Below are 26,971 nucleotides of genomic sequence, written 5' to 3'. Positions count from 1 at the left end.
TTATTTAATTTAAAGTAATGTATAATATGAGTTTAATTCATTTAACACTTTACCAATTAAATAGTTAGTCAGTAATTTATTTTGAGTTTTATATATGTACCAAAATGTAAGGAAATATATCATACATAAATGTACCTTGGATAAAACCAATTTTAATTTGGTCAGTATAAGTAGTTGATTTTTTTGTTAAATAAACATATAAAGTTGTCCTTCACTGATTATCTCAGTGGTTGGACATCCGGACTTTTGTCCAAGGGGTCACAGGTTCGATACTCCCGGTCTACGATTGTCCGCTAGGATTTTGTCATGGCTTTCGTGGAGCTTTAACCGGGTGGGGCGGGCGGAGGAGGGGATCGGGTAGGTCTACGGTAGCCAGTCCGGATACCCGTGATCCGATCCTTGCTGTTCCAAAAAAAAAAAAAACATATAAAGTTAATGTAAGCAACTATGTACAATTGTACATAATGTGCAACAAATGATGCAAAAAAGTTCTTCGTATATGACAACAACCAGATTCAGCCGCTTTATTACACGTATTGGACAAAGAAACAAGTTAAGTTAATTTCAATGAACAAAATTGAAGTTGATTATACACACCGATAGTTAATAAGAGTGATTGATGATAAAGCGATCTATATATACTGGTGATGTCCTCAACCGCCTTGGACAAGGGCCCTTAAGCTGCATGGCCAGCTCTGCCATAGATGAAGATACTAATATCTAGTTTAACAACCACTAACATCTTCAACCAAGATTTATGTCACTAATAGTTAGGTTGTATAAGTTAGGAAAAAAAGTAGTTAAGATTTATATTTTTGTATCGATGACTATATGTTAAAAATATTTAACCTGTATACAGTAAAACCTTTATAAATTAATAACGTTGAGATATTTAATCGAAATATTATTATATCGATGAATTAATAAATTATTAATTTAAAGAAATTCATGTGTGACTTTTAATATTTCCGTATACGTTGTGGATGTAAATGAGTTGTTGTATTATCCTAGTAAAAATAATGAATGTCACGATATTCAAAATATTGAAGAGATTTTGGTAGTTGTTCCTGTTGATGGCGTAGTTTTGGATGATTCCCTAACTTTGGAGCTGGTTAGTCGGAACTCGAAATCAAGTAGCCTTTGCTAACGACAACAATTCTTAATAACTTTTGTTTAATACGAGAAGCTAATTCCTCAACCCTTGTAACGGAGAGATTTAAAAACAAATTTGAAATTTTAAAATTTATAAATAAAAAAAAAGTGATTATAGATTCATTATATACTAGACAATTTTAAAATTTTGGAAAATTTTAAGAATTATTAATTTATAGTTTTGTTAGGACTAATATAATTACACTGATATTTTATAAAAGTTATTATCTTATTATTTTATCGATTGGGTCTAATTTTACACCGGTTTCACATATTACTAAATTTATCGACATTATTAATTTATCGAATATTAATTTACAGAGGTTTCATGTGTTACCAACCTTAGACATTTCCATATAATATACATATGGTCCTTTCTAACACTGTCAGGACTCCACCATAGAAAGGAATATTATCGAACAATATAAACCATCATGTATTCTTTGAGTCCAATCTGCAACCCAAATCACATTGAAAACTCTAAATACGTTCGAGTTCTCGATACGACTCTCCGTGATGGCCAGCAATCTCCGGGTGTCTCAATGACACCAATGGAGAAACTAAATATTGCCCGTCAACTTTCCAAATTAGGTGTTGATGTCATTGAAGCAGGGTTCCCAGCCGCAACATCATCCGAAGCAGAAGCGGTCAAGTTGATAGCACAAGAAGTCGGAAATGCGACCAACGATGATGGTCATGTGCCAGTTATTTGTGTCCTGGCTAGGTGTACCGAGAAGGACATCGAGACGTCGTGGAATGCTGTAAAATACGCCAAGTATCCGAGACTTGGAATGTTTTTACCGACAAGTGAGCTTCATATGAAACATAAGGTGAATATGTCGAAACCCCAAGTGCTTGAAAAGGCAAAGAAAATGGTGACGTATGCAAAGAGTTTGGGTTGTAATGACATTGCATTTGGTGCTGAAGATGCTTCAAGGTACATTCATGAAAGAATGATTTTATGTAATTTTTTGTTTTGTGATAGAATAAAGGGTAAATTACAAAAATCATACCTAATGTTTGTTCAAAACTATACTGATCATACCTACAATTTAAAAGTTACGCGAGACATACCCATCGTTGCCAAAAACTTACATTGACCATGCCTATCACTAACGGTCGTCTATTTGGTCGTTAAGTCAAGTCATGTGCCGTGCATGTGAGGTATCAAAATCATAATTTTGTGTATACTTCAGGTATCATCTGTGTAAGTTACCCTAATAAAAAATTATTAAGATATTTATATTTATATTTCATTTATTAAAGTGGGTAGATATTATATATTAAATTCACACACACACACATATATATATATATTAAAAAACCTATTTCAAAATAAAAAATTTATAAAAAAATGTCATCAAATGGGTTTAGGCTTAGGATATTTAAGGTTAGACTAACAGCTAACCCTGAAACTCAAACCCAAAATGCTACAGGATTGCTAATTTAAGATATATTCTAAAACGGTGACGAGTCTTCGACTTTGATTTACCCCTCTAATATGAGATGGATGTCATCAAACCATACGAGAAAATTATATTGCTTTTTTATATTTTTCTTTTTGTTTTGTATCAATAAGGTTCTATTAAAAACAATAAATCATAAAAAAATAAAATATAATAATATAAAAGTGAAAACTTTAGTGGTTTTTATAATTTTCATCCTTGTTATATTCACTTTACACATATAACAAAATAATAATGATATATATAATAATAAACTAAATTTTAGATCCGTGTCAAATACACGAGTTTACATTGTTATAAATATTAGATAATATTACAATTAGTTTTAAAAACTTATATCAGTTATTATTCATTATCTATTATATTAGATTTAATGGTAAAAAGTATAAATTTGTGATTGAAAACAAAAAAGTGTAGATTAAAATAATTAAAAATTAAGTATTTATTGAGGGTAAAAAATGCAAATTATTGAAAACAAAAAAGTGTAAATTAGTGATATTTTTTCTACAAACATTAAAGTGTAAAGTATAATATTTTAATATATTTAGATAACGATTATTAGGATTTTTAATTTATAATTAGATTAATAATGACATCATCAATTTCTAATTTGATAAAAGCGAGAGCTATGATTGGTTAATAAGCTATTATGTCAGTTGTCTTTTAGTATAGATAAAGATGCATTCTTGCATCAACTATTTTTCCTGATATATTTTTCATTAAAAAAACTATTTTTATTTTCATAATAAATTTCATATTTACCAAACTTAATAATTGAAGTATAAGTAAAACTCTAAAGTTCTTAATAATTATTTTTATGATGAATTATAAGGATAATACCTGAAGTATGCACGAAATTACGGTTTTCGTACCTTACATGCATGGCATGTGACTTCACTTAACGGCGAAATAGACGACCGTCAGCGAAAGGTATGGTCAGTGTAAGTTTTTGGCAACGATGGGTATGTCTCGCGTAATTTTTAAATTGTAGGTATGACCAGTGTAGTTTTGAACAAAACCCCAGACATGATTTTTGTAATTTACCCTAGAATAAATCTAAAACAAATTGTGAATGTTCCCAAAATGTTATATGTAATGACGTTAAAGACGGGACATACGACAAAAAAGACCTACTTAATTATCAGAGATAAAGCAATAATATATATCACATTTGTACACCATCATTTTTTCTTATGATATAACACTAAATGTGTTTTACAAGATTATACCGATATATTTGATGGTGTATTGCTAAAAACTAGACAGATCAGCATCCGGATGTTATAATACTAGTTCGAGGTCGATTTAAATATACCATATAATTATTAAAAAAATACTTGTTTTAAAAACAATATTTAATTATTAAAACATATTTCAACTTTTTTTTTTCTTAATTAATTCACCTAAAGGCCTTTGGCAATTGGCATAGTGATACGAATTGGTTGATAAATTTTCAGAGAAAACCTACCAACGAAATATTTTAACACTACTAAATCAAGATTTGCTTCAACTTTTCTGTTGTGCTTAATTTATTCAATTTCAGGATAAGCACACTCTATTAAAGAAAATGATTAATTCTTCTAAAACGATCTAAAAATCCTTTTAACTATTAGATGAACAAAAAACAAAAGGCAAGATTATGAAAGAGAATTAATGAATAAAATATGTCACCTTCTTATAGTTTTAAAAAGATATTTAGGATAATATTTAGATAGAATTTATCATTTTTCCTTTATTAATACTCAATAAATAAAAAATAAAAAAAATAAAAAAATATGAAAATGGGCTACTAACTACCATACTTCCAAGTGGGAAACACTTGATCAAGAGGATGCTGGGACATGGGCTTTTGGACCGTATAAGAGGTGACCGATCAACGTACATGATAATTGAAAGCATGGGAAGCCCGGGGCAAGTAGGGGCCAATAACTCTTTCAAATGGACCAGTTCAAGTGCTCAGAGGAAATCTTTGGTTTAATTCAAAGTTTTAAATTCGATTTTTATGGATGACAAGTCTTGGGATATTTTTCCGAATACTTGGCAACGGCCTATAGTCAACATCTCGTTTTTTAGGGTACGTATAAGGTTTCACCATTATATGTGAGGTTTATACGTGAGGTTTCTTGATGTTGTGTCCCGCTGAATGTTTGAAAAAAATAACTCTATTAAATTTAAATATTGTCATGACTTCATAAATTTTCTTATTGAATTTTAAAATTTGTCCTACTTTGAATTTATTTTTATAAATTTTCATTTGTTTTTTTGGGAATTTTTTCTGCTATTGTTCCTGGAAATAAGAGTATTGATATTGATATATATATATATATATATATAGGGTATGTTTGGCATAAGTAGCTGTAACTTGTAGCTGTAGCTTTTTGTTGGAGCTGTAAGTTGTAGCTTTTCATCGAAACTGTTACGAAAAGCTTTTGATTTTAAAAATGTTTGGCATAATAACTGTAGCTGTTACTTAACATATAAAATGACTATAAAGGACAAAATTAAATAGAAAAATATGTCATATTCACAAGTTTATAACATAAAAATACCAGGCGTCTTACATAAGCTTTATAACATAAAACTACTAATTAAAGTATTCTTTGTTTCTCAAGATGAATTAAAATGTATAGGAAATATTGTACTAATTTACTAACAGAAATATCACACGAATTACAAGCACATTTTACACTTTATTTATCATACATACATAGCCACACGTAGGAACAAAAGAACATACTAACATATAAACAAACTTTTATATAAATACCCCCACTTGATTCCTATCCACACAAAACTAGTATCTTCTTCACCAACTAAATTTTGATATATATATATACATATATCTTTTCATGACATCTTTTCCACGCACATACATTCAAAGAAACTAACGTAAGTATTCTTTGTTTTTAAAGTCGAGATGAATGAAGGATAATTAACCCTCTCAAAATAGTTAAACGATCGCCAATGTCATTACAAGCTCTAATGCATAGTGCAATTCATGTTGTCAGTTAGTGAAGAAATAGGCTTATATTACTGGGTTTGTTTTTTAATGGTTGTTCATTTTTTTTCCTTTTTTGGGATACAAGAGTTATAGATACAAAATATACATACTCAAATATATATCTTTTTTAAAAACATAAAAACAGAAATATGATTATGAGATACAAGGGTGATTGTGTAACTTTAACACTAAAAGCTGCAGCTTGAAATGGAATGTTGGTTACACTAACGTTTTGTTTAAGAGCTTTTCGAATCAAAATAAAAGCTACCGCTAATCCATCCAAACAAAGCTTTTAAAATCATAGGAGCTTTTTGTTTAAAAATAAAAGCTAAAGCTCCCTAAAAGCTCCTTAAAAGCTTCCGCCAAACATACCCTAATATATAATAAAGTCCATTTGATGATTTGATCATATGAATAAAAATAGATTTGGGTTATAATACTATGAATACAACTTATCCCAATCTCTAGTGTCCTATCATCGTCATCATCAAATATCAATATATATATATATATACACATATAACGACAATTTGAGATGAATTTTCCCTTTCACTTTCAACTCCATAAATATATATATGATATATAGGATATGATAAAAAAAATGGCCATTGGCCAGTTACAAATTTATTGAACTATAAGTAACAACTAATTTGTATCAAAGCATTAATCATCTGATATATGATTCTTACGTACATCTTCAGAAATTAAACATATATGTGTGTTATTTTTCATAACTACAGATCAGAAAGGGAATTTTTATATGAATATTTGGGTGAGGTAATAAAAGCAGGTGCGACTACTCTTTGCATTCCTGATACCGTCGGCTATAACTTGCCTCATGAGTACGGACAGCTCATTGCTGATATAAAAGCCAACACTCCTGGCATTGAGAAAGCCATCATTTCTGCCCATTGTCATAATGATCTTGGACTTGCTACTGCCAATTCTTTACAGGTTAGTTGACATATAATGTTTTGTTTTGCTATATAATATCAAATATCAAAATAATGTATGTGAAATTCAGGGGGTTTATTCGGGCGCAAGACAAGTTGAAGTAACAATAAATGGAATTGGGGAGAGGGCTGGTAATGCTTCGTTGGAAGAGGTATTAGATTTTTTTTTTTATTTTTTGCCCTCTAACAAACCATTTTTCTAGATTCGTCTCTAATTTTATGAATCAGGAAACCTTCTTTTTTTTGATAACGGGCCTTGATTAATTTGTTATGTTTGAAAATATATATATAGGTGGTAATGGCTATAAATGTGAAGGGAGGTTCATTGGATGGTCTTTACACCCGGATCAACACAAGGCACATTATGTTAACTAGTAAAATGGTATATCTCTAAGCTAAATTAATTATACCTCTACGACTCGATCGCCAACTAGGTCACTTTCATGTGTGTTTTATATAGGTAGAAGAGTATACCGGAATGAAGGTCCAGCCACACAAGGCAATCGTTGGTGCTAATGCTTTTTCTCATCAAAGCGGGATCCATCAGGTTAATTATTGGTCATATTTTTATTTTATATATATATAGGTAGAAGAGCTACCCTTCGAGAAGTTGTGTTATATATGGGACTAATTACTTGAAGAATATCGAATTCTTTTATTTTACTTTTCAGACAACCGAACAAAAAACCAAAAATCTTTTTTAGATTACGTGATTTAAGCTTCCTTTATAGTTTTAAGTTTGGGGACAAAAACCACTACCTGGTTTTTACAAACATTAATGGTGCGTGTTTTTTTTTTTTTTGGTTTAGTAGTCCGAAAGCAAAAATGGACAAGTTCAATACCATTTCAAGTCATTAGTCATTGTATATTTAATCTTTGTATTAAGTTTCCACATGGCTTGCTAGCTTCTTCTATTTGTTTTGTAATTGACAGTTTGACATGCCTGATATGAGTGATAACCCTTTATACTATCTTTTTTGTAGGATGGAATGCTTAAGAATAAAAGCACCTACGAAATCATGACTCCTGAAGATATTGGACTTCATCGATCCAATGAATACGGACTAATATTAGGAAAACTTAGGTATTTTTGAATCACACCTTCTTACGGCCCACACAGGCCCAAAGTAAACTAATTACAATTTGATGCACCTCAGTTTAAGCCCAAAGTAAACTTTATTATATAATGCCAGCAATGTGTAAAACGTTGCTCCATCGGGCTATAGAAATCAACTTTAGTTTTTGATGTAGTGACCTTTTTAGTTTTTAACTTTAAAGTTAGTTTTTAACTTTAGTTTTTGATGTGTAAAACACACTCTCTTTTTCTTGTTGCATCTTTATAAAAGTTATATATTTCTTGAACTTTACATGAATTTAAATTTTTGTGTTTGTAGCGGACGCCATGCTTTGAAAGTTAAACTTTACGAGGTAAACTGAAATTTCGATTTCGTTGATTTGTGTATGATGTAAACGTCATCTTTGTTATTATACTTTCATTTAGTATGACTAGTAAACATGTGTGGTTTTTTGTTTGTAGCTTGGTTATGACATTGATGGAAATGATCTAAATGATCTCTTTTGGCGTTTTAAGTCCATGGCGGAAAATAAAAAGGTAGAAATACCTCTTTTTCTATAGCATAAAATGCTTACCTATCTTTGAAATTGAGTCTTTTTAGTGAAATGAATTGCAAGTATGAAATGTTTAGAAACCTATCATACCCGACTTAAGATGCGGTAGCTTTTTTCCATCATGAAATTTATTAGAATAATGAAAGAAAAAGTAAGGAAAAAAAGAAAAGAAAAAAGAGTGTATTTCCGACAAGGTGGGACTTGCGTCATGTATCATCATGTCATACCTTAAGTTGCTACTCAAAATGACCAGATGGGGGAGTGGAGCTTTTCGTTGAGATGGGGGATTTTCAACAAAGGGCCTCGAATAATCATGCTATATCATTCTGGACCATCTATACAAAATTTATTTGTAGTTGTCCAAAAAAAATTTTTTTTTAAAATAAACAACTACTTTTCGTAACATTCTAGTAATTTTCCTCTTTTTTTTTTATTGATTATTTTCTTGCTTAATGTTCTAGGTTTTTACAGACGATGATCTGATTGATTTGATGTCAACCCGAGTTGCAACTACATATGCATAATAATTACTCTTTATATATTCAAGTTTCTACGCTAATGTACTGATTGTTTTCGGGTTTGAATTATTTTCATTTTTGTACGTACATCTTGGTCGTATTAATAATTGCTAGGTGATATTACAAGTTACTGTGTGCCAGCTATTATGAAGAAGATAACAATCGAAGAGACTAGTGGTATATTTATATCCAGAGACGATCTAGAAAATCACGTTGTGGGGGCAAAAAAATTCTTCTATAACCACACATGTAACGTGTTATGAAAAAACAATTTACAAATACTTGAGCAGAACAATATAGCAAATCCAACTTTTCATAGACACAAAATTAACATCTATTTTATTAAAAGAAAAACAAAGTTAAAAAGAAAAAAAAAAAGCAACAAAACAGTTTTATCTTAAGTAAACATATATATTTCACAACTGTCTTCATCACGAACAAATTATATAATACATATGTTTGATACAGCTTAATTAGAGTTCTTAAGCTTTGTTTAGTAAATGGAAAATGATAAATTCCTTTAATCAAATAGCCTAATAATTCTTTTAATACATTAAGAAGGTGACATGTGGTATCAACTAATTCTCTTTCCTAATCTTGTCCCCTGATTTTTCTACATGTCATCATCTCATAGTTAAGAGGATTATTAGACGGAAAATGATTAATCCTCCTAAAACTTTAGCCTAATAATCCTCTTAATAACATAACATTTTGACATGTGTAATCCACTCATTATCTTTCATACATCACCCCCTTGATTTTTTCATATGGCTTCATCATATGATTAAGAGGATAATTAGGTTGATCTATTAGGATGATTTATCATTATTGACTATTTAGTTAAGAGGAATAAGTAAATCCTAAAAATATTAATTGTAATTCACAACGTACAGATAGATCTATATTTGGTGACGGTATCATATATGAGCATGTGAATATGTGATTATAAAAACAAACCGATTAAATTATATTTTATTATTATAACTATATCTATTCTATTGTGTATATATAGATGTGTGTGAGTGTTGGAAGTTATTCAAATACCCAAAAAAATCATCACTAAAAACACATATCCATCCAATGGAGCCACTAGAGCTTCTATTCATCCCAGCCCCACTCATGGGTCATATCGGTCAAGCCATTGAGCTAGCCAACATCTTAACCAATCACTTTAACCATATAACCATCACCGTACTAATAATGCAACTTCCAATAGACCCAATTGGGACCAATTACACCAAGTCACTCTCCTCCACCACTTCTAGCGACCGCATCAAATTCATCCAACTCCCTCCTCTGCCCCTCGACTTATTCACCGGTTACACGAGCACCGGTGAGCTTCGTGATATGGTCCTCGAAAAAAATAAGCCTCAAGTAAGAGACATTTTGAGTAAACGGTTGAATGAACCAAATTTAACACCCCGATTGGCCGCTTGTGTGGTTAGCATGTTTACTACTACATTGATGGAAGTAGTAAACGAGTTTAACTTGCCAACTTACGTGTTTTTTGCCTCGAATGCGGCTTATCTTGGTACCATGCTTTATTTACAAAACCTTCAAGATGAACATGGTTTAGATGTACCAAATTTAGCCAAATCAGAAACCGAATTTATGATCCCTAGTTATATCAATCCGGTTCCAACTAAACTCATGTCTTTTCCTATTGCTGATCCACATAGTTGGAAAACAAGGACACTTCTTTATGCTAGAAGGTATAGACAAGCTAAGGGTATAATAGTGAATACATTTATGGATTTGGAAAAACATCCCCTGCTTTCTTATGACAATAAGACCCCTCCGGTTTACGCGGTTGGACCAATGATAAAACCCGAACCGAGTCCTCCAGATAACGAGATTTTGAACTGGTTAAAATGCCAACCAAAGTCGTCAGTTGTGCTACTATGTTTTGGGTCTAGAGGATGGTTCACTGAAAACCAAGTAAAAGAAATAGCATTTGGGATAGAGAAGAGTGGGTATAAGTTCATATGGTCGTTAAGACGACCTCCAACGGAAGGTCTAAAAGGGTTCCCCGGGGAATACATGGATTTTAATGAAGTCTTGCCGGACGGGTTCTTGGAAAGGACTTATGGAAGAGGTAAAGTGATCGGATGGGTCCCGCAACAAGCCGTGCTTTCTAACGAAGCAATTGGTGGGTTTGTAACCCACTGTGGGTGGAACTCCGTACTAGAGAGTATCTGGTACGGAGTTCCAATGGCTACATGGCCAATATATGCAGAGCAACAACTAGATGCGTTTCAGTTGGTTAAAGAGTTGGGTTTGGCGGTTGAGATATCGTTGGATTATAATGAAAGAAATGAGAACCAAGAGTTGGTTCGAGCACAAGATATCGAAAATGGAATAAGAAAACTGATGGATGGCAACATTAATAATAAGATTCGATCAAAAGTATTGGAAATGAAAAATGTAAGCAGGATGGCATTGCAAGAAGGTGGCCCATCATTTACAAGTTTGAAACGTCTTGTTGATGGTTTCGCATCATAAATCCATTCATTCATAATATATACATGTTAAGGCCCAGAATAATTTTATATTCATGTATATATATTATGAATGGGAAATGATCGAGTTGGTTCTACCAGCAGCTTGGGTGCAATAATTCTGTGAGACGCAAGCATTTCTTTACAAATTGAGTGGTATGCCTGATAATAAGATTAGTTTATTTGGTAATTGGTAAAGGCATTTAATTACCTTTGGAAGAAGATGATAGTTTCATTCCCAGCACTACTATTTTTTTTAGTGTTTATTGAATTATACTAACTAGGGTACTATATAGTGGATTAGTGGTGCGTGTGTTTTTTCTATTATAACTCTTGGCGTTTATTTGGTGGATTTGGGATCTTGAGTTTTTGAGTTTAAAACTTTAAATCTTGGTGAGAAAATTAAATGCTCCCTATAACGGAGATATGTATTTTCACAAAATGAGTTTCCTTTGAGACATGTATCCCAATTTTACGTTTGGAAAACTATTATTTGAGTCAAGGTGTAACAGTTATTATGACTGGGATTCAATATGTTAACGACATTAATAGTTTTGTTGAGTATGTGTCCAATCTACATAACACACAGGAATCAGGATGGCCACACACTGACTTTTTACTTTGTAATGCATTTTTGTCAATTAGCCAAACATGTGATTGTATATTCTACTCTCAAAGGATAGATGGCCAAAAAAATTCTTACAATAGTTTTCGACTATCTAAATATCTGTAAAGTTTAAGCAAACCGCAATGACATTAACATTAACATGAACAAAAACGCACAACTACAAGTTCTCAAATTTATTTCACAGTTGTCAAACGAAACCATCAACTCACCCTAATTGCTACACAAAAACAATTGATACCAAATTATAAACTTGGGGTGTTTTTCAATCAGACTGCCGCTTCACCCCTAACATCTTGTTAATGGCACCAACATAGGCTCTGACACTAGAGATAACAATATCCATGGATGCTCCCGTTCCACTGCCAAAAAAAACCCATTGATATAGTTTTGATATGAATACAATTCATTTGTTGGAGAACGGATTATAGTCCGTTTTGCCATCAAGTTATGACAGTTTCCTATCTCAAAAGGTAAATGGTCTATGAATCCACCTTTACAGGTAATGCTGAACCCAAGAAAAGATGAGTATGCACAAACAGCCAGAAACACAGGCAAAGTGTTTAAATACACAAGTATTGAGTGAAAAATGTGATAGTGGACGCTAACACTATTTGTCTTCCATACCTCAAACCCGCAAGTTTATAGCATTCATTAGTTCCTATAGGATAACGAACAGTTTTAACTTTTTTGCGATTAAGTTAGCAGTATTATCTTAAACATAAGTGGTCTAGAGCTAAATCAAAAGATAAATGAAGTCTACACAGTACTAATGACCATGGATTTAGGCAAACTACAGAATCACCTAAATACGTTTATTTATATTTTTCGTCCCATGCAATTTTATTGTGTGCATAGTCTTTATATTCCTCAAACCCACACAGCCTTATTTCATATATTACAATACTAGATTTTAGTCATGTGTATGCACATTTAGGTTAAAATAACGACATTAAAAGTTTAATATTGTTTTTTAAGCATTAATTATAAAAATTGTTTTGACCATAAAATATTCAGTCTTAACTTAACTTGTATAAATTAAGTTTAACGAGCATGGTACCCGCGTAATGCGGCGACGGTGTTGGGGAAGGCGGTCTAGTGGTGTCGGTGGTGGTACTATTGGTGGTGGTGGCGGTGTCAAGTGGTGTAGGTTGCTATAATTGTGATAGTGGAAAATTTTAGAAGATAAGGGCTTAAAGTGTTAATTATTAAAATAAAGGTTTGGAGTATAAATTAATTCATTAAGAGCAAATTTGGTATTTCATAAAAACTCTTCCATAGTGGGTGTTTACTAAGGGTAATTTAGTAATTCCGTATGTAACTATTGTGTAACTATTTCTAAAAATGGGGGTGTGATAACTTTTATAAAAGAGTATAGATAAGCTGTAGATATACTTCAAACAGAAAGTCCAATCTTCGGTAAATTGAGACATTTAAGAATTGAAAGAGATTTTTTTTAATAGGCAAGTCCAATTTTAAGTAAATCAAGTATAGTCATGACATTAGGTGCCAGAATCCTAAGTTGTTTTTGTAATGCAATACTAAGCTTATGACTTTTATTGTCTTCTCCAATACCACTTATCAAATATGTGAACCAGTTCTAAGTACTGTTGGAACCAAATATACCGGTACTGAACCGGTACCTGTACCGTAATTTCGTTACGGTATTCGGTTCCTACTTTTGATAAAAGCCGGTTCCTGTACCAATCGATTCAGTACCATACGGTACCGAAAACCATCCCTAGTTTATAAGCTAAATTGTTGAAAATTTTAATATAGGAATGTTTACTTTAGGTTAACTAAGCTTTTAATCGGTCAACTAAAAACTTAAATTGTCTTTTATTAATATCAAGATAAGTGGGTCCCATAAAATGAAATTGTTGACCAACTACAGAAGTTTTATACAGCAATTAGGGGTAATGACTGGGTGGGATACTCGGGGTAAACAAAATTTCTTTTATGCATTTAAACACAAGACAACTTTGGAATCTTATGACCCCCGCTTGACAATTTGAAAGATTAGCGAGATAAGACGAATAAACCATTTGTATATACCTATATTATACATCTGCACTACTTTAGTACAAATAAGCATACATACCTATATGTCCGAACATATTTATCTCCAGAATAATGAGTTGAGGTGTGGTCATTTTCTGGATCAATTACAACGCGAGTGCTGGCTATCGCATCAATCCCTGATGTAACTGCAGACATCGAGTACTCTAGCAGTTTTACAGGAACCTGTAAGAAAATTTATCAGAATGAAGTATACAACCAAATCCGATAGTGCAAACAAATCCGTATCATGCAAGTTGAATTCACAATAATCTGATAACCTATCCAATAGTGCAAATCCAAACAATCCCTAATTGAAATTCATTATTTATACCTTCACAATAAGATCAACCGCCTTATAAGCAGCATCAACCGGTCCTGTTCCAGTAGAACAGGCAATATGTTCTTTCCCATCACTATCTATTAATTTAACTGTTGCTGTAGAAAGACCTAACGTCCCACATGTAACCTGTAAACTTCAATTAGTTTCAACTACTTTAAGTAGTAAAGAGGGATACATATGCAAATAAAGACCTATACATGCCTGTACATCTCCAAATTTCCATACAACTTGTGGCTGGAAAACCTCATCCGAAACCAATGCTACTAAATCATCATCAGTTATAACCTTTTTCATTTCAGCAACAGATTTAAAGCGCCAAAACAAATCGTTTAGTTCCTTCCCGTCAATGTCATAACCAAGCTGCAGAGAAAAAATAATATATGTTTAATGAATAACGACAAAGGTACCAGTAACTTCATTTACAAATGAGTGACTTCAAGACTGCACTATACCTCGAAAAGTTTTGCTTTCAAAGCATGACGCCCACTGTGCAAAATTTTTAAAATCATTAGACTATAAATTTTAGGAACTCAATAAACACAATTATAACATATATATTAGACATGATAACTTAAAGTAACCAGCTGTAAATCAGCTTACCTGAGTTTACCAAGAGTAAGTCCCGATTCATTTGATCGATAGAGTCCAATATCTTCAGGAGACATAATTTCATATGTGCTTTTGTTCTTTAGCATTCCATCCTGATGAATTCCACTTTCATGGGCAAAAGCATTAGCACCAACAATTGCCTTGTGAGGCTGCACCTGTAATCCACTGTATTCTTCCACCTATGAAACAATATCCAAAATGTGCTGAGAGTGTAAAGGTTGTAACAGTTACTAGGATAGAAAGGAAAAACCTTTGATACATACCATCTTGCTAGCCATTACAATATGTCTTGTATTGATGCCAGTGTAAAGGCCACCCAATAACTCTCCTTTGCATTTTAAGGTCATTACTACCTATTTTCAACAGATAGAACAATTTATAAGCATCAATTTGGATAGATTATTAAGCGAAAAACAAATAAACATTGCAGTTACCTCTTCTAAAGAAGCATTACCAGCTCTCTCTCCAATTCCATTTATTGTTACTTCTAATTGCCTTGCACCATTATAAGCTCCCTGAAATTCACAGATGTCAGCACACGAGTAAAACACATACTATAACATAAAAATGGTATACGCCTACCTCTAAAGTGTTCGCCGTGGAAAGTCCTAAATCATTCTGGCAATGGGTAGAAATGATGACATTCTCAACGCCAGGGGTATTGGCTTTTATGTCCGCAATAAGCTGACCGAATTCCCGAGGCCAGTTATACCCGACAGTATCAGGAATGTTGAGAGTTGTTGCACCTGCTTTAATTACCTCACCCAATATCTCATATAAAAATTCCCTGTCTGATCTGTTAATAAACATAACATAACACAAATCAAAACTACAGCTTATGGGTAGCGCATATTCACACAAATAAGCAAACGAGTAATAATTTCTCGAGTCATGATACTATTCTCGAAAACATACAGAAAGAAATCTTTAAAAAATACCATTGTTAAAAAAAAAAAATTGACCATTTTGGCTCATTAATGCAGGTTCTAAAACTTTGTTTGGCATTTTTGCAAACCCCACAGTTTGTTTGCAACAAAGGGGAACATGGATGACGGGTTAAACACAAGATTCCATAATCAAATAGTCTTTCAAAGAGGTTTTTGGGGGCTGGAACAGATTAAGTGAATAGAGAATGCAAAAAGCATAATGTTTCATAACACAATCTCAAACACACCCTAAGAATATCATGTTGACTATCTAGCACATTTCAGAGCAGCAAACAGTTATGAAATGCTATCTAAACATCTTCTTATGGTAAACACATAGCATTGCAAAACCATAAACTTATTTTATAACATTACATCCAAAATGCACAGGGCAAACCCTAATCCTAAAAACAGTAATCTAGAGACTCAATAAAAAATAAATAGGGGTCAAATCATGAATTTCTTAAGACTATAAATGCGAAGAACGGCATGCAATCTATAATAATGTACCTTCCAACAACATTAATGCAGATATCCCTCATTTAATCCATATATCTTCATATAAACTTTCTATCTGTTATGAAAAAACCCTTTAAGCAATCAATCCAAACAAGATATGTGGAAATGCACCACCAGGGTTTAGACCCATATTGCTACTTGACACCAGCCAAACCCTTCAGTAGTTTGAGATTGAGAAGTCACTTCGAGTTGTTTAACTTTATATTCAACTGGGACTGAATTATCCACTTTGAAGTTGAATAGGTCCGTGTCTTTTCATGTGACCACAAGGTCCCAATCGGTGATCCTCCTTCTGTTAAGTCCAAAAACTGGAGAGGACAATATCGTTATTTAGGCGGCTATTTATAGGAGATAGAATTAATATTCCTTTGAAAGATACAGCGATCGTTATGAAGCCATGAAAAAAATTAACTTGATGAGATGAAGATGCTCAGATTAGGCTCATGAACCTCCTTTTGGATATCTGAAAGAGATGTGGAAGATAGAATTAGCAATAAAGACTGCCAAGGCACAAGTTGTCCTTAATCTAACAAACCCTTTAACGGGAGGCAAACAAAGCGGAACGATCCCAATGGAAGCAATTTGAAGTTTCTGTTGAAGAGGAGGTTACTCGGCTACATGGGAATTCGGGATGGGAACTTATGCAACAAAACTATGTTAAAGCAGAAAATGTATACAAAAGAAATCTAGAGGTGCACAATATGGGCGTATCGCATATGTTAAATGAACCGGGGAAGCTTGGTGAGCCTAAAAACACTCTTAGGCTAGCCAAACGAGCTGTGGTGGATGTGTTATGAGGGTGGAGTCACACCTTAAGGCTTATAAGAGAGCACATCAGATGCCAAGGAATCTCAAATCTGAGATGGTGATCAGTAATGGAGATAAGAGTTGAACAGGATAAACTGTGCGCTTTGTTCTGTTCCTCGCCCCTCTGGCAGCCACAAACCCGAGCAAGCCCCAAAGTGGTAGTGCCGATGTGAATGCTTCGAATAACTTCGCAAAAAAACAAGTGACGGGTCCGTCTAAAAATTAACTTAATATCATTCCTATATCCTGAGCCTTTCTGATTAGTGAAAGGTTCAGCTGGCAGTTAAAACATAGCTGAAGCACTTGAGAAACCACGGCCGGAAGATGCAATTACTATAGCCAGAGATGAGCCTAAGGCTGCCAAGGCAGGTTAATATAAGACACAAATGTCATTTCACATGAGAAAAAAGATAAGTGGAGTTAGTTATAGCAAGGACTTTAGAGACAGTATAAGTTCTGCAATTTTGGGTTTGAACTCTGATTCAGAGATGATGAAGTTAATTGACAAATTTGGGGAAGCAAAAGTTGCAGAGAAAGAATGAAAACAGGCTCAAAGGTTTTTATGACATCACACCATCTTTTAGTCAAAGAGCTTAAGGACCTGGACAATACTGGCTCTTGGTTGTTTTGATAAAAGCTGACTTCGATACAGTTCTGATATTGTCGAGGGTTTGGTTACCCAAAAGAGCACTATCTTATACATATTAGCCTCCATAATAAGCATTTAGTAAGCAATAAACTTTATTACAAATACAAATGATCACAATGTTAAAATAAACACCAATAAACCATATACTTGGCATCCTAAAACACATAATTCACTTGAAACCTCAATCCCCAAACACATTAACGCCATCACCTCATTTCCAAACAACCACGCATCAGTGCAGTGTGCAGCACACCCTTTAACACTCTACAATACTTCAAACTAAAGCCCTTAAATCACAAACAAACTTAAACAAAAAACAGAACCCATCAAAACATAAATTAGCACTAATCATGCTGTATGAAAGATACATATAAATATTAACCCATAACGCAGCACCCTATACAAGAACCTATCTTTTTATTAAATACCCACAATTTTCAGTAAATCGAACATTGTCGTAGGTCGATTGTCTTTAAGGTCAACAGTAAAGATTAATCCATTACACAACATCCACATTGCACAAAAAGATCCTTAAACCATAACAATACTAATTCACAAAAATCAAACCCCATCAAATACAACATGCATAATAAATACAGTACTCTATATATATATATATATATATACATATAGATACCTTCCAGCATCTTCAGGACTAAACTCAACATCATTACACCCCAAACTTCTAGCATAAGCCACCATACTCCTAGCTTTCTCAACAACTTCCTCTTTACTCATTTTCAGCTTATAAACCATATGTATCTCACTCGTCGCGATAAACGTATGTATCCGCGGATATTTCGCATATTTCACCGCTTCCCAAGCCTTATCAATGTCATTCTTATTACATCTAGCCAACCCACAAATAACTGGCAAATACCCATTTTCCGAATTCTCACCATTTTTATGATTTCCAACTTCTTTAGCTATAAGTTTAACAGCTTCTAAATCGGCTTCCGAAGAAGCAGGAAAACCTGCTTCGATTATATCAACACCCAGTTTAGCTAACTGTCTAGCAATGTCGAGTTTTTCTTTGGTGGTCATGGTGGCTCCCGGAGACTGTTCGCCGTCGCGGAGAGTGGTGTCGAATATCCGTACGTATTTTGGGTTTGAAATGTGGTGTGGGATGTATTCTGGACGGGATGTGCAGAGGGTTTTGAAGGGTTTTTGGGATGTGGGTTTGTGAAAAAAGATGGTGGTGGTTGTGGTTGACGGTGGAAGAAAGGATTGGTGGTGGGGGAGATACGCCGTCGCCGTCGCCGTCGTAGCCGTCGCCGTTGCCATGGGTATAGACTATAGATACAGAGTGTGTATGTATGTTTTTTTTTTGTTTTTTTTTGCGTTTGTTTTTTGGGTGTGAAAGATGAGGGGTTAAGTCAAAAATATTTGGCTGATATAGAAGTTTAGTAATTAGTAGTATACTGGAATATAGTACTTAAATAAATAAATACATATAATTTCAAAAAGTTGAGACGTAATTAATTAATTATCTAATACTGACTTTGAATTTAGTAATTTGATGATTTAGTGGGTGTACGACGGTATGATAGTATATGATAAGGTTTGAAATTATGATGTCACTGTTTCAAAATGTTGAAATATAATTAGGAACTAGTAAATTTGTCTTCGCGTTGCTTCGTGACATGGTTTTTAAGTGTTGGATATAAACATGATTAAATAATCAACAAACAGAACGTGTAATCGTTGCTATATACATAAATAAAGAAATAAAACATATAAAAACAATATGAATCGTAAGATGTATTAAAGAACAAAAACATACACACACACACACAAATTAACTATGTTAATGCAAATAATGACATTATGACGACGGTGATGTAATAAAATTTCTTACTTTAAATGTTAAATTAACGTAATGCGTAACAATGATTTAAATTATTATATATTAAATACCATTATATATAGCGGAACGAAAAAATATCATTAAAACCAGATGTTTAAAGGTAAAACTGCAAATGTGTAAAAGTTGTTTGGTTTTATGAGAACCCAAAAGTTTTGTGTCAAAAGTTTCAAAACAAAAACTTTGATATGAGGCAAAAGTTTGAGATCATAACTTTAGAGGGTGCAAATGAAAAGAGACCAAAGTGATGTTAAAGCCTTAAAATTGAAAATGTTAAAAGTTTATGGTGTAAAATAAAAAATTCACATATCTTTCTTGGTTGGACCAACAGCGAAATCAGTCTTCTTGAATTGGAGTTGTTAAAAGTTAAAAGGGGTTGTACATTAAGCTTAAAGAGTTCTACATTGCATATGGATTTTTAGAATATATATAATGTTGATCAAATTTCATTAAGAGGTATACCCATGTAATATACTTCTCAATTTCTTTTAATTGTTACCAAAAGTTTGTAAATTTAATTTTACATCGTGTAAAAAGAGACAATCCAACGGTTAATTTTAAAATGTATAAGTTACAAATACATAAAGCTTTTTATTATAATAGGTATATCAAAAAATCTAAATGATTAATTCTCTAAAAATCCTTATAATAATATGATCATGAAATATAAAATAATCAAAAGATAAGACTAAGAGAGAATTAGTGAATTATATTTGGGAAGTGATAGTTGCATTAAGAGGATTATTAAGAGTTCCCTTTTAACTATAGATTTAAATGGCATATCAAAAATATGTGTATATTTATAATTTTAGTGTTAGATTGTGGCCTCTTTCATTGTAAAAGCAATAACTATATCATTTTTTCGAAGTGACGTGACTTTATGAATCATATAGTAATCTTTTACTATCAACTAATGCTTAGGTTTGATCAAAAGTTATCGTAACATTATGTACACATTTATTCTTTAGTGGTTTATAAACCAATTTTATTTTTATTTTTTCATTACCTTTTCATCATTATATTTTCCATTTACTTTTAAGAAAAGAAAAATACTCTAAACCTAAAAATCACGATGTAATTAAGAAAGTTTTTTGGTTTTCATTTAAATTTTGACAATACAAAAGGAAACGCCGAAAGGGTCAACTGTCGACACTTAAAAATCAACACTGAAGACCTTTGTTTTTGGGCTTTATGAAACATTGTCAAAAATAAAAACATATTTTAAGTCGCTTGGGCCGCAAAAGACTAAATAAAGTAAAGGCCCTCTTTCTGTTTTCTTCTTTTTGGAAACGAGACAAAGTTACAAACCTTTTGGTTTTGTTGTTTCGTTTGAACTTTGAAGTAGTCGAGACAAAAGGTTAATTAGGAATTTGGCCATATGTTTATTCAAAATTGAACAATCTCCAATTCTCCATTCTTAAACTTTTAAAATTTTAAGATCATCAGATATGTTATCATGTCTTTATTCATATCATTTAATGATTATGAAAAATAAACTTTAAAAAAAAAAACCTTTAGCGATGACAATGGGTTGCAAAAGTTGAATTTAACTTTTAAATTCCGAAAACAACTTCTTTTATGTCGTTTTGGGTGACAACATTGAGTAGTCGTAAAAGACTTGTATCTCAAAATTCCGTTTTTCTTATAGAAACAGATAGTTTACAAATCCAATCTAACCAAGATGTTATAATATCTAAAGCGGTCTCTAAATAAAACATCAAGCTAGCTAGATCGTACAAGAATGAACAATTCGATATACATATAGATTTTGCTATAACAGCTCTCTTACATATATTAAAAATAATAATAAATCACTCATATATATTGATAACTCGGATTACAGTACACACTTGCTTGTGGAAGACAACATAGTTAGTTTGATATCAATGCTATAAGATCATCATCGGTTATAACCTATATGTATAGGACAAACACTTCTCAATTAGAGTATGAACAAAACAAGCAAAAGTATAGCTACCATGAAACAATTAACAATATATAGTTTTTGTTACATACCTTTTTCATTTCAGCCACAGATTTAAAGCGCCAAAAAAGGTCATTAAGTTCCTTTCCATCATAGTTGTAACCAAGCTGATAATTAAAACAAATGTTCAAATAAAGGTGTCCCTAATTATTACTTCATGTAAAAATCAGTGAGTTTAATTAATTAGCATTTTACCTCAAAAAGTTTAGCTTTCAAAGCATGTCGTCCACTGCTCAACAAGATTTATATCAAGATTAGATTAGATAGATTATAACCATCAAATGATGTTCAAATAAAGCCGATGTAGACGACATTCATTTAACGAATACATGCCATATAAAGTAAACCATAGATATTTAGTTTTTATTGTATCGTATATACCTAAGTTTTCCAAGGGTAAGTCCACATTCATTAGTTCGGTGAAGCCCGATATCTTCTGGAGACATGATTTCATATGTGGTTTTGTTCTTTAGGACACCATCCTACGATACATAAAGCACAATATATATATATATATAAAATGCCGATAAAAATTATTAACCACAAACAAATACTCCTAATAAGCAAGTAAGCAATTAATCATGTATATAATTAGTTAAAGAAGACCAATTACTTGATGGATTCCACTTTCATGAGCAAAAGCATTATCACCAACAATCGGCTTATGTGGTTGAACCCGCATTCCACTATACTCTTCAACCTAGATATAATTTACACACATTCACAAATTTAATTACTAGCTCAAAATTAGACTAAATTATTATAATGAAACTATATATATATAGAAGAAATTAAGGATTTGACAAGTATATATAATTACTTACCATCTTGCTAGTCTTGACTATATGTTTTGTATTAATATTTGTATATAGGCCACCCAATAATTCTCCTTTGCTTTTTATACTCATTACCACCTACATTATCAACAAAAGCAACTTTGTGTACCTCATGAAATTCAACATCCATAAATATCCATCTATATATCAAGAACAATAAACCCCTATACCTCTTCTAAAGAAGCATTGCCAGCTCTTTCTCCAATTCCGTTTATCGTTACTTCCAACTGCCTTGCACCCGAATAAGCCCCCTGGATTAATCCATCCATATAAATTTATATGTTAGCATATATATCAGGGAAAAGGGAATATAAAGTTGTCCGACACATAAGCTTAGGTGTAGACCCCTTACATACTAATACTTTATTATTTATTGTTTAATGAATAAATATCTGAGCCCTGATGATTTTTATGATTTAAAAAATTAATATGTAAAGGTCCGACATTTAAGTTTAAAAACCTAACAGCCTCATATTTACATCCCCTATATATTAACACAAATTTATTAACAATGTGACAATTGTATATATACCTCCAAAGTATTTGCAGTAGCAAGTCCAAGATCATTATGGCAGTGAGTAGCAATGATGACATTCTCAACACCAAGGGTGTTAGCTTTTATGTCAGTAATTAGTTGCCCGAACTCACGAGGCCAATTATAGCCAACCGTATCTGGAATGCAAAGAGTCGTCGCACCTGCTTTGATGGCCTCACTCAAGACCTCATAGAGAAATTGTCTCTCCGATCTTTTAACCGCCATAATTAATTAATGCAATGAAGAAACTTAATTAGTTATTGAGCTGTTATAAAGGGAAAATGATTTATGCTCTTATTAAATTGTTTTTATCTCATTGGCAGTAAAATAGTAAAGTTATTGTATTACACATTGAAACAGAACTAAAATAAAAAATAAATATATATTTTATAATCAAGTATAGTTAATAAGGATGCTCAGTAGTCATTTTGCCCCTTCTGTTAACTATTATATTTAGCTAGTGTGCTTTTTTTCTTTTATTTCTAATTATAACTAAGTGGTTAAGCACCAACTTTATATGCTGAAGGTCTTAAGTTCAAGATATAAGAAAGACATTTTAAAAAACTTCATAAATAAAGTCTTCCAATGAAGAAGATTAGAGTCTTGTAGAGGGGATATAGTTTTTATCCAATTTAATGTCGTGTTTTCGGAAGGTTTGGTTAGTGATTTCTCCACCTACTAAGTATTGAGGTGACAGAGCTCTCTATCGACCAATGAGTTATTTAATTAAAAAAATATATTTTAATAATCTTTATTTTGATCATGACATTTGAAAAAATCACCCGATAAAATAAAGAAAAAGAATTAATCAACTAAATGTTAATCAGTGTATTAAGAGACTTAATAGATTGATATACGGTGTGATTAGCAAGCTACATAGTTAATTGTTAATAAAGATAAGATTTGTACGACAATTACGTAGTCCCTATCCACCGATATATTAAAATAGAATTATAGTTTTTATTATTCGATATCTGGCTTGATTTTTATCTAGACAACATGTGTCTTTTAAATTTTTACTTTTATATTATTTTATTACTATCAAATACTAATAGTTAATTATTAAATATAATTTTATATAAGTATATATATCTTTTACTAAAATATTTTGATAAGATACATAACGTTACGTTTTGACATTGTCATAGAATAACAGTTGAAAGGTGCCTTAATATTATATTTATTTTAAATTTTGGATATTCATGTATTTATTTTATATCAATGAATTTACAAGAATAAAAAGGATTAAAAATTAATTTATATTATATATGCTTTTGTGTTAGTTATGTATATCTTCTATTATTATAATTTATTATTTTTCTAACATAATTTTTCATGTCATTTTTATAATTAAAATACAAATAAGCCGAAAATTAACTAAAAATGTAACAATTAAAAAAATTATTATCATCTTTACGAAAATATTAAATAAAAGTTAATATATATGATGGGCAAAACTATTGAACAACGGTAATCATATTTTATAATCATCATTTTAACATCATATCATTAGTAAGAAAAAGGTAATGAGCAATATTTCCGTCAATAGATTTATAATCTATGCATCTTATATCAGGTTGCAACAATACATTGAATATATTATGCTTAAATTTAAATATTTTTAAATAGTCATGTTCATTTGTATATATCTTTCTAAATAACTAAGAGATGATAGGTTTTTCCCTATGTGACACTTTTCTTTTCGTATCAACTAAGTTTTTTGCTTAAGTGTCATTTTTTGATAATTTTAATGTTTTTTTAAGTTATATGACATTTAAATATATATTTTTTAATACTCATGTGCCACGTCATCATTTGCCTATGTAGACATTTGTTTTTTTAATCATATTTAAATAACAAATAAAAAAAAAGTCAAATACAAGATTAGAACTCATGACCTCTAACTTTTAATATTATGCACAAACCACTTGATATAACTTAATATTTATTTATATTTTACAAAGTACAATAAATATTTATTGAATATTAAAACTAATTAAAAGACATTGATAATATATTGTCGATCTTTGTAGTTTGTCTCTTTCTATTTTCCTTTGTATTTAATAATCTCATACGTGGAATATAATTTACTTTAATATAATATAAACTAGACTCATCTAATATTTTACTAACCAATTTTCTTATCAATGTTATACTTTTGATATTTAAATCTATATTTGTAACTTATCTCTATATAATTAAGATTTCATATTTTGATAATATATGAGCGCAAAGATGTTTATATATGCTTTAGCCCGCGTCTTTTTTATTGTTTATTATATTGTGTTTAATATATATACATATATATATATATATATATATATATGGAGATCATAGAAAAAGAATATGATTTATAAATATTTACGTTTGATTAGCCATACTTTAACATATTTGAGAGTATATGTTATATATTTATAAATTATAATTTGATTATTTGCATTAGTTATAAATTGACTATTTTTTATATTATTATTAATGATGAATAATAATGTAATTATGAGTTAATTTTAGTTTACGTTCTCAGTCAGTCCAGTACAACGTGCGGGTTTATTAACATATCAGATACGAGTATTAATATTAATGTTAATCATATTATATCTAATGAAGTTCACAATCCGTTGAATGTGAACATGGCAAACACATCTGATTTTAAACTACGACTTTCTTTTAGTCAAATGAACATGTATGTTTTGTTTTTCCTGAGAACATACCTATTCCTCACGTGCACTATATATTCGAATGATAATTTAATTAATATAAAAACATATAGCAAAGTTGAAAAATAGTTAACCTTCCTGCATCTTCAGGGCTAAATTGAACATCATTACAACCCAAACTCCGAGCATATGCAACCATCTTCCTAGCATTTTCAATAACTTGTTCTTTCGACATCTTTAGCTTATACCGCATATGTATTTCACTTGTTGCTAGAAAAATATGTATTCTTGGGAACTTGGCATATTTCAAGGCTTCCCATGCTTTATCAATATCGTTCCTAGTGCACCTTGCAAGCCCGGAAATGACTGGTACGCGACCATCATAACTATAATTTCCAACTTCACGTGCAATCAATTCAACGGTTTCTTGATCGGCTTTGTTGGACGCGGGAAAGCCTGCCTCAATTATGTCAACACCTAGTATTGCAAGTTGACTTGCAATAGCTAGCTTTTGCTTTTGGGACATTGAGGCGCCAGGCGCTTGTTCCCCATCACGTAAAGTGGTATCAAAAATGCGAATATGGTTTGGGTCTTGAATATAGTTTGGGATGTAGTTTAGATTATGGGAGCATAGGATTGAGGTATTTTTATGGGGTCGGGTTTTTGAATGTTTAAAATAAGAAAGGGACGAGTTTGAACAAGCTGCGAAAGTGGTGGTAGTGGCAGTAGTGGCGACGGTCGAAGAAAAAAAATTAGAAATGTGTGAGCTGAGAGATGTTGCCATGGATATGTGAAGGTCGATATGAAATCTTAATCTTAACTTGTAATTGTTGGATTATGCTAATTAGAAACAACATTTGATACTATTTAAATAGTGGGACAAGTTATTATGATGCCCTCAATTTAGCCCTTTTTAGCATTTCGTAACAACTTCTTGGCCTCGATTGACTTTTCATACAACTAGAGATTAAATATAAGGAGTTGTTTGAAATATGAATAGAATTGGCAAACATATAAGTTAGAAGTCTTCAATTGATAGACCGGTGGTAATTTCATCAGAAGTTCCCTTACAATTTAATGGTTATAATCGATTAACTTTATCCATTTACTATGGAAATTCATCAAGTATATACGTGGAAGATGTAACAAAATGGTTTTCTATGCATGTCGTGTTTGGTTTACAAAATAGTTCTTCAAAGGAAAAATCAGTGTTCATCAAAATGAACTCGAATTTTCAGTCGTTGGTATAAATTACTTAGGGAGTAATTAATAAATATTAAATATTTAAATATATTAAAATACAAGTTATCTAATAAATCAACAACCAATTATAGCTTTTGAT

At 31.7% G+C, this 26,971-nt stretch overlaps 4 protein-coding genes across 4 annotated transcripts; 2 read left to right on the top strand and 2 right to left on the bottom strand.

Moving 5' to 3' along the window:
• Positions 1 to 1,679: 1,679 nt before the first annotated feature.
• LOC122581840 (2-isopropylmalate synthase A-like) lies at positions 1,680 to 8,845 on the top strand. The gene is made up of 9 exons (XM_043754148.1): positions 1,680 to 2,089; positions 6,360 to 6,573; positions 6,644 to 6,724; positions 6,865 to 6,954; positions 7,033 to 7,119; positions 7,556 to 7,656; positions 7,967 to 8,000; positions 8,110 to 8,184; positions 8,663 to 8,845. The coding sequence occupies exons 1-9, from the start codon at positions 1,695 to 1,697 to the stop codon at positions 8,723 to 8,725; spliced, it is 1,140 nt and encodes a 379-aa protein (XP_043610083.1). The 5' UTR covers positions 1,680 to 1,694; the 3' UTR covers positions 8,726 to 8,845.
• Positions 8,846 to 9,771: 926 nt separating this feature from the next.
• Positions 9,772 to 11,520, top strand: LOC122581839 (anthocyanidin 3-O-glucosyltransferase 2-like). The gene has a single exon (XM_043754147.1). The coding sequence runs from the start codon at positions 9,800 to 9,802 to the stop codon at positions 11,219 to 11,221; it is 1,422 nt and encodes a 473-aa protein (XP_043610082.1). The 5' UTR covers positions 9,772 to 9,799; the 3' UTR covers positions 11,222 to 11,520.
• A 381-nt stretch (positions 11,521 to 11,901) lies between these two features.
• LOC122581143 (2-isopropylmalate synthase A-like) lies at positions 11,902 to 19,109 on the bottom strand. The gene is made up of 10 exons (XM_043753307.1): positions 18,391 to 19,109; positions 15,435 to 15,648; positions 15,287 to 15,367; positions 15,116 to 15,205; positions 14,844 to 15,031; positions 14,696 to 14,729; positions 14,445 to 14,603; positions 14,235 to 14,369; positions 13,944 to 14,086; positions 11,902 to 12,204 (listed from the first exon to the last, which is right to left on the bottom strand). Exons 1-10 carry the CDS (start codon positions 19,035 to 19,037, stop codon positions 12,108 to 12,110), a joined length of 1,788 nt encoding a protein of 595 aa, XP_043609242.1. The 5' UTR covers positions 19,038 to 19,109; the 3' UTR covers positions 11,902 to 12,107.
• Positions 19,110 to 21,359: 2,250 nt separating this feature from the next.
• On the bottom strand, positions 21,360 to 26,453 carry LOC122581939 (2-isopropylmalate synthase A-like). The gene is made up of 9 exons (XM_043754266.1): positions 25,764 to 26,453; positions 22,970 to 23,183; positions 22,608 to 22,688; positions 22,426 to 22,515; positions 22,215 to 22,301; positions 21,983 to 22,083; positions 21,797 to 21,830; positions 21,634 to 21,708; positions 21,360 to 21,531 (listed from the first exon to the last, which is right to left on the bottom strand). Exons 1-9 carry the CDS (start codon positions 26,411 to 26,413, stop codon positions 21,490 to 21,492), a joined length of 1,374 nt encoding a protein of 457 aa, XP_043610201.1. The 5' UTR covers positions 26,414 to 26,453; the 3' UTR covers positions 21,360 to 21,489.
• Between the last annotated feature and the right edge of the window lie 518 nt (positions 26,454 to 26,971).

The sequence above is a fragment of the Erigeron canadensis genome, chromosome 9 (genome assembly GCF_010389155.1).
Source record: "Erigeron canadensis isolate Cc75 chromosome 9, C_canadensis_v1, whole genome shotgun sequence".
NCBI lineage: Eukaryota > Viridiplantae > Streptophyta > Magnoliopsida > Asterales > Asteraceae > Erigeron > Erigeron canadensis.
The sequence above is the reverse complement of the archived record's forward strand: the minus strand, read 5'-3'. Positions and strand labels throughout refer to the sequence as shown.